Source organism: Neophocaena asiaeorientalis, unplaced genomic scaffold, assembly GCF_003031525.2.
Source record: "Neophocaena asiaeorientalis asiaeorientalis breed wild unplaced genomic scaffold, Neophocaena_asiaeorientalis_V1.1 scaffold189, whole genome shotgun sequence".
Taxonomy (NCBI): Eukaryota; Metazoa; Chordata; class Mammalia; order Artiodactyla; family Phocoenidae; genus Neophocaena; species Neophocaena asiaeorientalis.
Genome location: NW_020174049.1, coordinates 737,619 through 754,294, shown reverse-complemented (window position 1 = coordinate 754,294; position 16,676 = coordinate 737,619). Strand labels below are relative to the sequence as shown.

The 16,676-nt window shown below is 33.6% G+C and overlaps 1 protein-coding gene across 2 annotated transcripts in view; it reads left to right on the top strand.

The window, feature by feature from the left end:
• TBCK (TBC1 domain containing kinase) overlaps nucleotides 1-16,676 on the top strand; it is a 225,683-nt gene that overhangs the window by 34,357 nt on the left and 174,650 nt on the right. For both annotated transcript variants that reach the window (XM_024754047.1, XM_024754046.1), the window contains exons 4-6: nucleotides 10,013-10,127; nucleotides 11,611-11,684; nucleotides 16,233-16,374. In XM_024754047.1, the coding sequence (XP_024609815.1) occupies nucleotides 10,013-10,127; nucleotides 11,611-11,684; nucleotides 16,233-16,374 (331 nt within the window). The remainder of the gene's footprint in view (nucleotides 1-10,012; nucleotides 10,128-11,610; nucleotides 11,685-16,232; nucleotides 16,375-16,676) is intronic.

Here is a 16,676-nt window from a genome sequence, read left to right as displayed (position 1 = left end):
TTAGGAATGAACTAGGGTACAGATTCAACCAAATATGAACCATCATAGGTTCTGTCTTAGAGAAAAGTTATAGCTTTATGTCATCCCAAATGCTGCCAAGACTTGGCAAGTGGAACTTATTACCCAGTGCATTTGTACTGCCAGTGTCAGTAACTCTGGTGGAAAAAACAAAATGGTTTTGGAGTTTTCTGTGCCAGGATAGTAAAGCTGCTTGGGAGAAGAAAACATTGATGAGGCAGAAATATACCCAGCTCACCCTGGGATCCTCCAATTCTGCTTATCAAGTGGTGATTTTATTCTCACAGAGAAATTAGAAAATCATCCTTCAGATTTTGTTGTGTCATGGAAATAATTGAAGAGCACAGTTTACAATCTTTGTTAATTTATGGAAATATATATACAGATGTGTTGTAACAAAATGGTATTATATTGTTCATTATAAAGACCCTAGTTTTTTTTGAGGGGGACTTGGACTTTTTGTTTCATTTTGCTTTTAAGATGATCAGCGTTCTACGTAGGGCCAATAATAGCTTATTGATCTCCGTTTAGCCCCTGTTTGGTGTTACATTTCCCACTTTATAAAACTGCAAACTGAGGCAGGATAAAGTTGGAACACTTTCCAAGCATAGCAAATCAGTGACAGAGTTTCCTGGCTTTATGTCTGAACCTCAAACCACTAGACTATGCTTTCCATATGTATTTTGATCTTATCAAATTAATTTTCTTCTGAGAAAGGAAAGGTATCTAGTATTCAAGTTGGAAAGTTAATTTCCCAATTTATTGTATCCCATTGAGAATTAGTCACATTCCAGACTTAGAGCTTTCAACTGGTTTTTTTGGAGTGTGAATTAAATTATAAATTATGCCCAGTCTCACAACTTATGGACAGATAGACTGTTTGGTGTTTTTTTTAGACCTATTACAAAATAATCTTTCGGTAAGCAGTTAATCAATGCAACTTCCTTTTCAAAACATCTGAATCTGAAGCAAATTAATTTTTTAAAATAAATTTATTTTTATTTATTTTTGGCTGCATTGGGTCTTTGTTGCTGTGCACGAGCTTTCTCTAGTCGCGGTGAGCAGGGGATACTCTTCGCTGCGGTGCTTGGGCTTCTCATTGGGGTGGCTTCTCTTGTTGCGGAGCATGGGCTCTAGGCATGCAGGCTTCATAAGTTGTGGCACATGGCCTCAATAGTTGTGGCTTGCGGGCTCTAGAGCTCAGGCCCAGTAGTTGTGGCACATGGGCTTAATTGCTCCGTGGCATGTGGGATCTTCCTGGACCAGGGCTCAAACCCGTGTCCCCTGCATTGGCAGGTGGATTCTTAACCACTGTGCCACCAAGGAAGTCCCTGAAGCAAATTAATTTTTAAATTTAGTATGGGTGGGTATCCTTTTAGGCTCAAACATGTGTGCCAGTAGCAAAATGAATTATTTCCTTTTTCAATTCCAAAATCTTTCTTGTTTTCTTTTTCCTTTAGAAGAAAATTGCTCTGTTAAGTATTGTGATATTTTTTAAAAAGTGTCAAAATTCAGTAAGTGATAAGAGGCAAATTAAGAGCATCAAAGACATTAACTCATCACTGTAAATACCCCTCTCCAAATTCTGAAATTATAAACCAGTGAATCATTAAAAGTTCTACACTAGTTTATTTCTTTTGCCTTGAAATTATAGGACAGTTTAGGTTAAAGATAACACAGGGTTATACAATTGTTTTATTATCTGAACATTAATCACTAGTATTTTATTTTTCCTTTCCATTTCTTAGATCACACAGTAGCTAATTATATTTCATCTGTGTTTCCTCGTTTCTTAACATTTTACCTCAGGCTAATACCAAGTAAAGAAAGTTTTAGACCAAAAGGAAAATTTCTGTGGGAATGATCAGGTTTTATAAGGTGAAAGAACATCTTGAACTCATAGAATCCAGAAATGTGTTTCCTCCTTTGGTTTGCTGACTGTATGGGTATTTTGGCTTATGGAATGGCCCTTAAATATCATGGGATTATGGGTCTGAGGAAATAGCATGTGTGGCTTTAGTTACCACCTATCTATGAATGACTTCCAAAGCTGTATCCGCAATCCTGACCTCACATTCTCTTTCTTGGCCTCTATTTCTTGCAATCTGAATAACATCTCTTCTTGGAAACTTTGCAGATACTGAAAAGAGCTGATGGTTTGAGGCTGATAGGAATTTCTCCTCATTTTATTTTTCAACATTTTTATTGGGGTATATTTAATATACAAGAAAACTGCAAGTATTTAATATATACATTTGGTGAGTTTGGACATAAGCAGGGTACCCATGAAACCATCACCACAATCAAGGTACATAATAGACATATCCATCACCTCCAAAAGTTTCCTTGAGTCCTATTTATTTGTGTGTGATCTCACTTAAGGTGAGATCTACCCTCTTAACAAATTTTTAAGAGTTCAATACAGTATTGTTAACTGTAGGCACAATGTTGTACAACAGGTCTCTAGAACTTAATGATCTTGCATAACTGAAACTTTAAACCAATTGAACAGCTCCCATTTTCTTGTCTCCCTAGCTCCTGGTAACTGCTGTTCTTCTCTGCTCCCATATGTTTGACTATTTTAGATACCTCATATAAGTGGAATCATGCAGTATTTGTCCTTCTGGCTTATTTCACTTAGCATAATGTCCTCCAGGTCACAAATGGCAGGATTTTCTTTCTTTCTTTCTTTCTTTTTTTTTTTTTTTTTTTGTGGTACGTGGGCCTCTCACTGCTGTGGCCTCTCCCGTTGCAGAGCACAGGCTCCGGACGCGCAGGCTCAGCGGCCATGGCTCACGGGCCCAGCTGCTCCACGGAATGTGGGATCTTCCCGGACCGGGGCACGAACCCGTGTCCCCTGCATCGGCAGGCAGACTCTCAACCACTGCACCACCAGGGAAGCCCCTTTCTTTTTTTAAGACTGAATAATATTCTATTGTATGTATATACCACATTTTCTTTAACCATCTATTGAGGGACATTTGGGTTGTATAAGAGAATCTTTATGGTATGTTTTAAATCTGACAGAATTAGTCCCCCTCATTGATTTTTTTCCCCAGTGTTTTCTTATATATTTTTGTATATTTATTATTCTTACCATACACACACAAAAAGGGGCACAAGGAAACTTTTGAAGGTGATGGATATGTCTGTTACCTTGATTGTGGTGATGGTTTCATGAGCGTATGCATATGTCCAAACCCATCAAATATGTTAAATATGTGCAGTTTTTTGTATATCAATTATACTTCAATAAACCTGTTTTTAAAAAATAATAAAAACTCTGAAAGACATAAAAGTAGACTTGAACAAATAGAAGCACATCCTTTTTTTTGGATAGAATAACTCAAATTCGTAAAGATGTTAAGCCTCCCCTAATATATGCAGATTTAATGTGAACTCAACTCAAATACCAAATGCTAACAAGTATTTTTTTTCTGAGCTAGAAAAATTGTAGGAATCTATCTTAACAACTTAGTCTGATTCGCAGTTTTAGCCAGATATTAACAAGATTATCATATTACCCACCATACAGTGGCTCATTATTCTTTCAGTAAATAAAAGACTAGAAGGAGAGGTGTATTTTCAGCAAACTAGTACTTTCTTTTTTGGATAGCCATTGTGTGAACTTAAGCAATTTATGTTTTCTTGACTTACTGAAGAATTATACACTCTCTTATAAATGAAGTTAACACCATTGATCTAGTCTAATGTAGTCTAGTCTAATACACTTTTTTTGAGCTGTTATTTCCTTAGCGGTGATGAACTTATTAATCTTGTTATCTCCACCCTCTTGCACCATCATGGATGTGGTTGTATACATTTATTGAACACCTATTATTTGATACCCATTTATTGAGCACCTACCTTATAGGCACTATGGTAGCCATAGGGATCCAAGTTGAATAAGCTTCAAGGTATTCAAGCTACCACTGCCTCAAGGTACAGTGAGAGAGACAAACCTATACAGAAATTATTACCATAGAATTAATAAACCTTGCAACTATGTACTGTCAGAAAATAGAGACGTACAATTCTACCAGGGGTAGAGCCATTTGATGAGAAGCCATTTATATATATATAAATGACAGAATAGATCTAGAATAAAGAAGGATGTCAAAAAAACAAAAGGACTGGTTGAGATAACAGGGGTCTCAAGGTCTTTAATGAGTTTAGAGAGCAGGTCCTCAGGAATAGGGAACAGAGAAGTATAGGAGATTGTAGTTGAAAATCAAGATGTTTTGAGTAAGTAGCAGTTGAGCAATGTCTCATGACAAACTGTCTGTATTTCAGGAGATTGGCTGGAGTTTGATGAAAATCTGTGGCTATGAACCTGGGAAGCTAACTAATCCTTATAGATATTAAACCCATGATCTTGGCCTCAGTATGTTTTAACCAACTAAGCTAAACAGCTGCAGATAATTTACAGATGATTGAATCAGAAGCACACCGTATAAATTTCCTTTGAAATACATCTGGAAAGGGATAAATAAAACATACTTGGTATTGTACTAAATTAATAGATTTGAAATTCATTAAGCCATATTTAATATCCAAATACAGCCAAGTTGAGTCATGCCTAGAAATTATCAACATTTGTTCTTGGTGGTGGTGGTGGTAGTCGTGTTTTTTTCTCTTTTAGTTATTAATCTTATTACTTTCCAAGATTTATGATTTTTGTGGGTCTGCTTTGTTCTCACCAATGTAATAAATAAATTTTCATGTTTTCTTTTACTCTCAAGACAGAGAAAAAAGATTATCATCTCCTAACTTAATTATTGAATTATAATTGTATCAAAATTCTATTGAATTCAACTGTATTAAAATTGTCAGTTTATAAATCTGTGTTCTTTTTTTTTCAAAATTCAAGAATTTTTTAATAACCCAAATGCTTTCCTCAAAAATAAAATATATGTTAACTCACTAGAGAAGAAACACAAATATGAGCTTAGGAATGTACAAATTACGGAATCCAAAGTGACTATTAATACCAGATAATCACAGTGTTTTATACCAAAAAAAAGTGTCAAATACAGTTACCCAAATGAATTAAATGCTACAAGTTGTTGCAAATGGGTATATATGTATATTTTTAACATCTTTATTGGAGTATAATTGCTTTACAATGGTGTGTTAGTTTCTGCTTTACAACAAAATGAATCAGTTATATATATACATACGTTCCCATATCTCTTCCCTCTACAACTATGCTGTAGGCTTTTTAATTGTGGAGATCAATTTTTCTTCCATGGAGCCTAAAAATGCAGAGGCCTAAAAACATAGTACCAAGCAGTTAAAAACAAAAAAGTATACAAAATTCCACAAATACTGATTTCTTTTTCCCGTTATAGAAAATAGCATTAGCTTTTTCTTCTCCTTTACACCTATATTTTACCTTTTGGGAGGTCTGAGATCTTCTGCCAGAGTTCAGTAGGTGTTCTGTAGGAGTTGTTCCACGTGTAGATGTATTTCTGATGTATCTGTGTGGAGGAAGGTGATCTCCGCGTCTTACTCTTCCGCCATCTTCCCCCTCTCCTATACCTATATTTTAAAATAAATTTAAAAATGAAATCCCAAGAGCACAAATGGGCAGAAAAGCAAATCTGATTTCCTGTCTGATTTAAACTGAAGAATACTGAGTTCATTAACTGTAATTCATATATAATCTCAAGTAATAGCTAAGAAGATGTGTCATGAGCTTAGCTTTATACGTTCATATTTTAAAAAATTTTTTCAATGTAAATGCTCATCAGCTCAATAATAGCATGAATGTGCTTTTTGACATGCAAGTGTTTTCCAATTATATCTTAAAATCAGCTAACAAAAGCAGGTCGAGAAAGTAGAAGATGCAGTCTTCTGTTTTCAGCTGTTTCAGAACTGGTTTAATGAAAAAGTCACTTTAAAGATTTGGTTTTAATTTCACGAGAAAGACATCTGTATTGAAATAGTGTGCAGCTGAGGTCCTCTAGTGTCGCAGTTGAATATGGCATCAACTTTTAAGATTTTGTGAAGTGTGTGTGTGTGTGTGTGTGTGTGTGTGTGTGTGTGTGTGTGTGAGAGAGAGAGAGAGAGAGAGAGCGCGAGAAAAAGAGAGAGAGAGTGAGAGAGAGTGTGAGAGAGACAGAGACAGAGACAGAAACAGAAACAGAGATACAGAGAGAAGAACAAGGGCAAGAGAGATTACTACCTTAAAGTTGACTCAGCAAATGACCTCAGAAAACTAGGTTCTTATGTTTTATTTGTTAATCAATCTCAATGAAAGGTTTTCTTTGTTTTTAAGAGGGGAGGGGTTTGCATTCTTTCATGTGCACATAGTTTTCAATGTAATTGTAGTTGTTTTAAAGTTTGGAATCTTTTCCTTTACATAGTTGGTCTATTTTTTTGCAGATGTTAATGAAAACTATTAATTCTTAATTGTTCTCATCTCATTTGCTTAATACTGGCTGTTGTGACACTTTAATATGGGAGAAACTATTTGATAAAGTAGAATAGTTTATAGATCAGTTTAATAAGAATTCTTTATAAATAGTAACTTTTGTTTTTTTTTTATATATACTTCATGGGGAATATCAACTTATTGCTTTATTTTAAAATATGGCTGACAGTCAGGAAGTACCAGATATATGAGGGAAGAAGTAGTTTGAGAGAGTCAAGGGAGGAAAAAAAAATTTAAAAAACTTACCCCAGAGGAAATGAAGATAACATACTTTTTCCCCCCCTAAATTAAAAGAATTCTAATAACTATCCTCAGAGAGACTCAAAAGAATAATGTATCCATAGCCAAAGAACAGGATGTATTGAAAAGGAACAACTGGAGACCAGAAGAGAGATCTTGGAAATTAAATAATAGGCCATGCTCATAGGAATATAAGTCTAAGCATAAAGTATAAAAGAATCCTGAAAGCTTCCACAGAGGAATAGCATGGTATGTACATGCTATGAAAAATTTTCTCATGACTATATTCTAGCTAAATAAAAAGGAAACACAAAAAGAATCATATGAGGTATAAAAATGATAGTAGCTGACGATAACATTCATGAATAGAGTTATAATTATAAAATTATAGTATCCATTACATCCTGATGACTGAGATATTTTCTCTGGAGAGCTAGGGGTTAAGTGGCTTAGGTTTTTATTTCTTTCTCTGCTTAGTTCCATGGTAAATTTTTACTATACGTAGTGAAGCAGTGTACCAAAACACTTCCCATCTGTCTCAGAGTAAAAGCCAAGGCCTAAATGGCCTCACATGATCTAGCCCTCTGACTTGCTACCTCTCTGCCCTCATCTCCTCCCAGTTTCACCTTTTGCTCATTCTACTGCATACACAGTAGCTTCATTGTGTTTTTTGGTGGTTTTTTTAAAATTTGTTTTTCTTTTTTGAACTGCTGTGTATTCTTCCAGTTAAGACTTGCTTACTGTGCCCTCTGCCTGAATTACACATTTCCCAGGGAGCTGCATGTCTTTTTCATTTCCTTTAGATTTCGGCACAAATGTCACCTCAGTGAAGCCTTCCTTGATCACACTGTATATATAAAATAGCAACCCACATTCTCTCTTCTCGTCTCTTTTTCTCCTTAGCACTTAATCGCTATATATCATGTTATATATTTACTTGTTTATCTGTTTAGCCTTCAAGAAAGGAGCAAAGGCATCTTTTATCTGTCTTATAAAATTTGATAATGTAAAATAATATAAACAGTAAAAAAAAAAGAGACTTCCTTGGTGGCACAGTAGTTAAGAATCCACCTGCCAATGCAGGGGACACGGGTTCCAGCCCTGGTCCAGGAAGATGCCACATGCCGCAGAGCAACGAAGTCCATGCACCACAACTACTGAGCCTGTGCTCTAGAGCCCATGAGCCACAACTACTGAGCCTGCATGCCACAACTACTGAAGCCTGTGCGCCTAGAGCCTGTGCTCTGCAACAAGAGAAGCCACCGCAACGAGAAGCCTGCACACTGCAACGAAGAGTAGCCCCCACTCACCGCAACTAGAGAAAGCCCGTGCACAGCAACGAAGACCCAACACAGCCAAAAATAAGTAAATAAACTAATTAATTTAAAAAATCAGGAGTTAGAAAAGGAAAATGGAGAAGTATGTTAATTATATCGTCTTGCATAGTGAAGAGTTAATTATAATTATGTAAAAGTCTAACCACCAGAAGAGTTGAAAACACAAACTGCTAGAGTTGGTTACTTCTGGAAAGTCAGACTAGGATGAGAAGAGAGAGAGATTTTAACTTTTCATCTCTTGTTCTTTCTTATGGTTTTAATTTAGAGGAGGGAGTCATAGTGAAATTATTCTTTTTTTAAATTGTATTTGGCCTTTTTATGTCAAGTTTATTGCGATTAATTTACATACCTTACAATTTACCCTTTTTAGTGTGCAGTTAAATCAGTTTGACCAACTCAGTCCTATAACCATCATCAAAATTAGAAATAGAACAATTCCATCATGTAAAATTTTCTCATACTCCTTTGTATCAACCCATTCCCTCCACCCAAGCCCATGACAATCAGTGATCTTTTAACTTAACACTTTTTATTTAATGTGGGTTCCTTGTAACCTGAATATAATCAAGTCAGAATTGGTGAGTTTGGAGCAGTTACATATAATGTAATGGTTGATATATCTGAATTAAAATCTGTTAATTGGGCTTCCCTGGTGGCACAGTGGTTGAGAGTCCGCCTGCCGATGCAGGGGACGCGGGTTCATGCCCCGGTCCGGGACGATCCCACATGGCGCGGAGTGGCTGGGCCCGTGAGCCATGGCTGCTGAGCCTGCACGTCTGGAACCTGTGCTCCGCAGTAGGAGAGGTCACAACAGTGAGAGGCCCGTGTACTGCAAAAAAAAAAGAAAAAAAAATCTGTTAATTGTTTTCTAATTGTTCCATCTGTTCTTTGTTCTTTTTTCCTTTTATTTGCCCTGCTTTTAGGTTGACTTTTTTTTTTATAATTTCATTGTATCTCTATTATTAGCTTGTTGTTTATACCTTTTAAAAAATTAATTTAGTTGTTACCCTCATATTTATTTAGTTTTTTAAAGTCTGCTTTAAAGTGTAAAAAAAAAGGGGGGGGAAGAAAAGAGATCTGTACCCAAATGTTAATATTAGTGGTTTGGGGATTGGGTTTGAATTATTCTCCCCTACTTTTCTGTATATTCTTCCCAACTTCCTGTATGAATGATGTTTTATTTAAAAAAAAAAAAAAAAAGGAGAGAGAGAGGGAGAGGAAGAGAGAGAGCAAGACAAAGAAACTGGGCATCCCTGTGGAAGTTGGCTTAAGAGAGAATAGGATAAGAAAGAAATGTTTGATAAATTACTGGAGGTTGCTTTGTGGATTGATCTGGAAAGTAAGCTCAGGTCTATCTGCTATAAAATATATTATAGCTATTTTTCAGGGACATAGGTGTTTTGTCTTGAGCAAGATAGGTGGTTTTCATTGACTTAGTTCTGCCATATATCTGCAAGTGTCCTGATAATTTGGCAAAGTCCAACCTGCTGAAGGTCAAGGTCATTTGTATACCACCAATATTAAACTACCTTCGTGGAAGAATTATACTTCAATTAGAGTAGCCTTTAGAAAACTACGTTCTTTGTCAGATCGATTCTGTTGTAAGTGGAAAATCAAAAATATGTCGAAGTAGATAGTTTAGAAAATGTGTAGAGTCTATTTTCTCTGAATAGAGGAGGTACAATAAAAATATAGCTCTTTGGGGAATTCCCTGGTGGTTCCAGTGGTTAGGACTCTGCACTTTCACTGCTGAAGGTCTGGGTTCAATCCCTGGTCAGGGAACTAATAAATATATATATATATATATATACACGCACGCACACACACACATTTATATATATATACACACATATATATATACACACACATATATATATATCTTTGAATTTTATCACTGAACCTCATTTTATTTCTTAAAACAGTTTCTATATCTGCTTTGTAATTGACCTATTGATCTGTGACTCTTTTGTTTTCTTTGTAGATATTCAAAGGTTTTGTGCATAGCGTTTGAGATACTTCAGGGCTTGCAGTATATGAACAAACATGGTATAGTACACCGGGCACTGTCTCCTCATAATATCCTTTTGGATCGAAAGGTAATCATCAAATAGTATATTAAATATTTGCTTTTTATTTCACATTGGAAGCTACTGAAGTCAGGCCCACTCAGTTAATCAGAGGGACTGTAGAATTAGAATATGTCTTAAGAGTATTCATAATGAAAAGATTATACGAATGTAATATACTTGTGGTTGTTTAAAAAAAAAGTATCTCTAAATTATATGAATCCGTGTGTCTTTCACATTCATTATTCTTTTTTCCCCAGACCCATTTTCTAACTTGTTTTGTTTTTCCTTCCATTCATTTTCTAAAAGATACATACACATTGTGTCTTCCCAATCCACTCCTTCTCTGAATTTGCTTTCATCTTAAGAAAGATTCTCTGACTATTTACATAGAATATTTTTCTCATAGCACAACTGAATTGTGTTTTCTCCACTTTATTCTTCTTTCCTACTTCCTCTTTTCACTTTATTCCTCATTTATTTTCCTTGTTTACCAGCTGTTCATACCTAGCTTCTTTTTTTAATTGGAGTGCTGATTCTCTACTTGGAAATCTTATGGGGGATTTCTAAGAAGCTAGTCAACCTCTAAGAGAATTATGGGTAGCAAGGTGGTATTTTTTCAGGAATAATCATAATTTCATTCTTTTTCATAAGCATATAAAATAGTTTTGAGGAAACATTTTCTGGGGAATTATTTTTTGTATTAGTAGGATTATTCTTTTTCTCTGACTTTCTTCCAGACTTTCAGTATATATACCCTATGATATTAAAAATAAAGATAAAATGGTGCTCATTAATTTCATACTTATGGTAGTAGAGTATCTAACTGTCTGAATTGTTTTAAAATATAAATGTTTTGTAATTCTGGGAAATAGAGTTCTTGAGAAAAAGAAAACAACTTTTAAATTGACTATGGTTTTATAAAGTCTTAAACATCTAAAGGGGGAAAAACTTAAGGGATGTATAAAATTTGTTTTGCCTTTTAAGAATCTTGCTTTTGTGATCATTATGCTTATTCTCAAACAGTATAAAAAATTATTGGGAATCAAGCAGATTCACTAATATCTTGATTTGTGAACTGATCTTTCCAAGTTAAAAATATCCGTGTCAAGTTTAAATTATTACATTGTGAGTGGACTTGCAACTCCCTGAAAAAATTTTCTTTTGTGAAAATTACCACAATATATTCTAATTGAGGATTCAAGACAACTAAGAACATTTTTGCTATTTAGAGAAGCCCAGAAAATAATAAGCAGCAAAAATTTTTAAATGTTGTCATTTTGATATATAAAATATGTATGTGTGTATATATATGTTTGTAATGAATATAAAGCAGACTTCAAACACTGACAAATTGTTTTTAATAAAATTATGGCAAATTAAAATATAATATTTTCTTAATGTATCTGACTGTATGATAGTGTCCTTACTTATAAAATGTATAATCATAATTTTCCCTGTCAGTGATATTAAAATATTTTATAATGATTTTTTTCTTCCTTTATTATTGTAGGGACATGTTAAATTGGCTAAATTTGGACTTTATCACATGACAGCATACGGTGATGATGTTGATTTCCCAATTGGGTAAGAATTTTTTTTTTCTGAGTTCCGGCTTAAATTTTCTAATCTTTAATGAAGTGTGTATTTTGTTAATTTATTATTTTTGACATAAAACTACCTTTTTAAAATTAAAAATATCTTAATTTTCCATACACTTCTAAGAGTAGACAATGAGTTTTTCCCAGCATACAAAAGGTCCCTGATGTTGATCTTTCATTGAATTGGTAGTGAGGCTAGCAGATTATTGACTTTCTTCACCTTATAATGCTTACTAAAATTAATTTTATTTCATTCAGAATTAGGTAAATTTAAGGCAAGAAGGCTGACAAGATTCTCACTTAATGATAATGTATGTTCCTCAAAAGACAGAAAAATCACTCTCATATTATCTTCTAATATTTCTAAGTTTAATTCCCTGTTCTTTAAGATGTAGTTGTACATTAAGCTTCAAGTCGAGTCACTGTAGCTGTCAGAGGTAATGGGGTGGATTCTCTAACTGAAAGTCTGTGTTTAAGTTTGGAGAGGTTCTGATATGGAATTCCAGATTTATGTTAGCGTCCAAAAAAGGAATGAAAGTTTATTTCATCCTGGACTCAATTGAATGCTTTGATATAGATGTTTGTATTATATTTATTGTTTGGCTGCTTTTTAAACATGTTAATAATATAATTCTTTTATAAGTGTTTAATTTTGACATTATTTTAGATACATAGAAGTTACAAAATAGTACAAAAATTTCCTGTATAGCCTTAACTCAGACTCCCCAAATGTTAACATTTCACTGCATTTTTTTCTCTTTCTTTTATCTTACACATATATATGTATTTGTGTATAATATATTTTTTCTGAATTATTTAAGAATTATTAGTGTATATAATGGTCTTTTACCCCTCAATACTTCAGTTTGTATTTCCTAAAATAAGGAATTTTCTTACATAACCACGAAACAATTATCAAAATCAGCAAATTAAAATGATATAATACAATTTTCTAGAGACCTTAAGCATATTTCTTAGTTGCTGTGAGATTCTGTTTAATAGTATCGATTTGTGTTTTGCTCTTTGGGCTCCCTAAAGTCAGTTCTGTCACTCCATTATTGGGAATTATGGTTTGGAGTCATGGAGTATGTTTCTGCAGGAAAACATTGCCTAAAAACTTAACTAGATGTTTTTAAAAAAAGATCTCATTTATAAATTACCTTTTATCTTTGTAAGTTAGCTTATAGTTTTGTCACTTAAAATTTTCATTAGCTTGGCCATAGCTATAATCTTAAAATAAATTGTTTAGTCATTCCTTCCTTTATTTATTAAGAAAATATTTATCAAATACATTTTCTTATGGCTGCTGGATATACAGACATGGATAAGATAGGTTCCCATTCTTCAAGAAGCTCATTATTTAATGGGAAATTTTCTGTTTTGATGGCCTACTTATTAATGTGCATAAATTCATAGTCTTAATAGTTTTACATACCAAAACTTGTGGTTGTACGCAACAAACAATTGTTTTCACAAACACAAAAACAATATTTTATAAAAATAGCCTACGTGCTATTTGTTTTAAAAAAAACCTTTTGAAATAATAAAATTAAGTTCATAATAAAGCTCTGGTATCTTCATCATATGTAATAATTGCCTTTTAAAATAGCTTTTAGGCAGCTGTAGTTAATGTGCTTCTTCATTTTGTCTAAATTTGTATGAGAGAGAACTCCAAAAACAATACAAACAAAAATTAATTTTTTGCCTTTTACTTAAAGGTTCTTTAGGTTATAGTGATGAATAGAAGAAAGGAAGTGATTTTTCTTAAAGCACATCAAGGATTTTGAAGAGTTGTGTTTGAATTTAAAATGCTTGGATAGAATTGGTCTCATGTGCCATTTGGTTTGGCTTACTTTGAAGTCTTTGACCCAAAAGGTCTGAGTAGAAAGTATCAAAGAGCAAAATGTGAAACATTAGCCAGGAAAAATAAAGTGATCAAACAGCTAAGTCATGAAAGAAAATATTTACACCAGAAGAAGCTTGCAGTTGATTCAAAAGACAAATATTAAAGAACAACAAAGTAAAATGTTAACATCTGTTTCAAAATATTGTAAAGAGTTAGAAATTGGACATTCATTTTTATTTGGCCAGTAGCTTAATATCTTGTTAAAGCATCAGACAGATGGTGAAAGCCACTTACATTTATCTCACCAGTCATACTCACGGCAGAGTTCCAGTAAGACTGTTAAAATGCTATGCTAAAGAAGAGACACTTGTTGAAAGGAGATAATTTACATTTAAAAATCCTAAGTTTTATTATTTTTATTAATTAACAAGTCCTTGATAGAAAGGAAATTAGAATTTTGGGAGCAAAAGTCACCTCTATACTTCCAGAGATCACCAGTCAGAAGTTTTAGATATAACAATTTACCCATAGTATTGCTTGACTTTTCACTACCCATGCTGTTATTTTGGGGTTAGATGTGCTGGAAATCAGGATTAAAAATGAACAGTTTACCTTCTGGATGTATCATGCTAATGATGACAAAGCTAAAACATTGCATATGTGTCATGTTTTTCATTTTTAGAAAACTTCTTTATGTATTTACTAATATTTATAACAGTTTTGTGAGGTAGGCATTATTATTCCTATTTTATAGATTAAGAAACCCAAATCATATATAGAATATGTGATAGGACTGAAGTTAGAATACAGGTATTATAATATTAAGTTCATTGCTTTTCTACTAGACTTCACTTGTCTCCAGAGGTTTCACACATTCATTTAGAAGATCAATATGATCACCTTAGGGTAAAATGACATCATAGTACAAATTTATATGTATGAAAATGTGCCTCAGCCTCTTTAGTTATCAAGGAAATACAAATTAAAACTACGACGGTGTGTAGGTCCCACCTACCAGATGGCCAAACATTAAAAAGTCTGTCACTGCTGTCTAACAAGTGTTGGAGAAGTAAGCAATAGGATCTGTTGTACACTGCTCGTGGGAGTATAAATTGATACAATCCCTTTCAAAAAACATTTGGCATGATATTATAAAGTTGAAAGTGCACATGTCTTATGGCCTAGAAATTCAATCCTAGGTTTATACCCTTGGGGAAACTTTTGCAGATGTACACATAGTATTTCTAGCAACATTGTTTATAATATAAAAAGACAGGAAATAACTTAAATGCCTATTGACATTAGAGTGAATAAATTATGATATATTCATAAAATAGAAGTAAAAATTAATGACTTAAATCTACATGAAACTATATGCATGGCTCTTTTAAATAACATTGATTAAAACAAATCACAAAGGAATACCATCAGCATAATTCCAATACTGTAAAGTTCAGAAATGTGCTTGACTAAACAATATACTTTTTAGGGTTACAAACATATGGTAAACCTATAAAGAAATGGAAGAGAATTATAAGCACAAAAATTCCAGTTGTCTGTTCCTTTTGGGGGATACCAGGGAGGTATAATTAGGGAGAAGCAGAGAGGGACCTTTAGTGATAATTTCATATTCTTTACTTAAACTTCTTGATAGGTACATGGGTGTTCTTTTAAACTTTATTCTTTATACCTTATTCATTTAATATTCTGTCTTTTGTATTTACTAAATTAATTTTCAAAAAACTTGTGTTGGTGAAGGTAAGGGGAAATAGGCACTCATATTGCTTATGAGAATATAAATTGCCATAACCTGAAAGGGCAACTTGGCAACATGAATCAAAATTTAAAATGCATCTACCTTATGACTTTGTAGTGCCATGTCTAGGAATTTGTCTTTTGTCTACACATACATATTCATGGGAAAGGGAATATTTGTAATATATCCATGTCAGCATTGTTTGTAATAGCAAAAGAGTGGAACTCCCAACATATCCTTCTTCAGAGTTACATTAAGTAAATTAAATGCATCAATACAATGAAATTATTGGCAGTTTTCAAAAAGAATGAAGCAAATCTATACTTATTTTTTTAGAATGATCTCTAAAATATCTTTTGAGTGAAAAAGGGTACAGAATAGTGCATATAGTGTGCTTCCCTATGGGGCAATGATGATGGGTGATAAAGTTTATTTATACATACATATGTGTGGGTGACTGGAGTACAGAGATGGGAAAGAGTCTTACCTTTCAATTTATATATTTTTACAGATTTTGACATTGCTACTATTCAAAAGAATAAATACTATTTTCAAAGATAACATATGCTTTAAATAAGAGTTAAGTATAAAGAGAAGATAGGCAGTGAGGAAGAAGGAAAAAACACCTGGAAACCTGGAAAGCTGCAAGAAGGCAATATGTTAATACAGAGGAAAGCAAAGAAAGGAACTAATATTGCAGACACACGATAGGTTTTAAATTATTTGAGACTCATGTATTTGCTCTTGATTCCTAGACATAGAAGCCTGTATTATGGTTAGTTTAGAATTCTTCCTAGAAAGAGTTGTTCGTCTAATTGCATTGAGCGTTTACATAGGTCGTACTGTACTGATAGTAAAAATGTACCACTACATACTTCTTTCCCCCTTTCTAGCTCATAGTAATTATTCATTTCTAAAATATACCATTTTAGGTATCCATCATACTTGGCACCTGAGGTAATTGCACAAGGAATTTTCAAAACCAATGATCATGTGCCAAGTGAGAAACCGTTGCCTTCTGGCCCCAAATCAGATGTCTGGTCTCTTGGAATCATTTTATTTGAGCTTTGTGTGGTATGTATAAAGAAATAGTAAACTCATAAAAATAAATTGTGTTTCTTAGAAAAGTATTTTTGGATACGAAGGCTATTTAGTAATATCAATAGCATGTTTTTGCTTTGCAAATTGACTAGATAACAGAGAAAAAAATCTCAATTTGACTTCATAAAAAATCCTGTTTGACAATTTATTTGTATATTATTTTGGTATATCTAGAAATATTGACGCTTTTATTAAGTATTAAAAATATACACTGTACTGGGCTTCCCTGGCGGCGCAGTGGTTGAGAGTCCGCCTGCCGATGCAGGGGACACGGG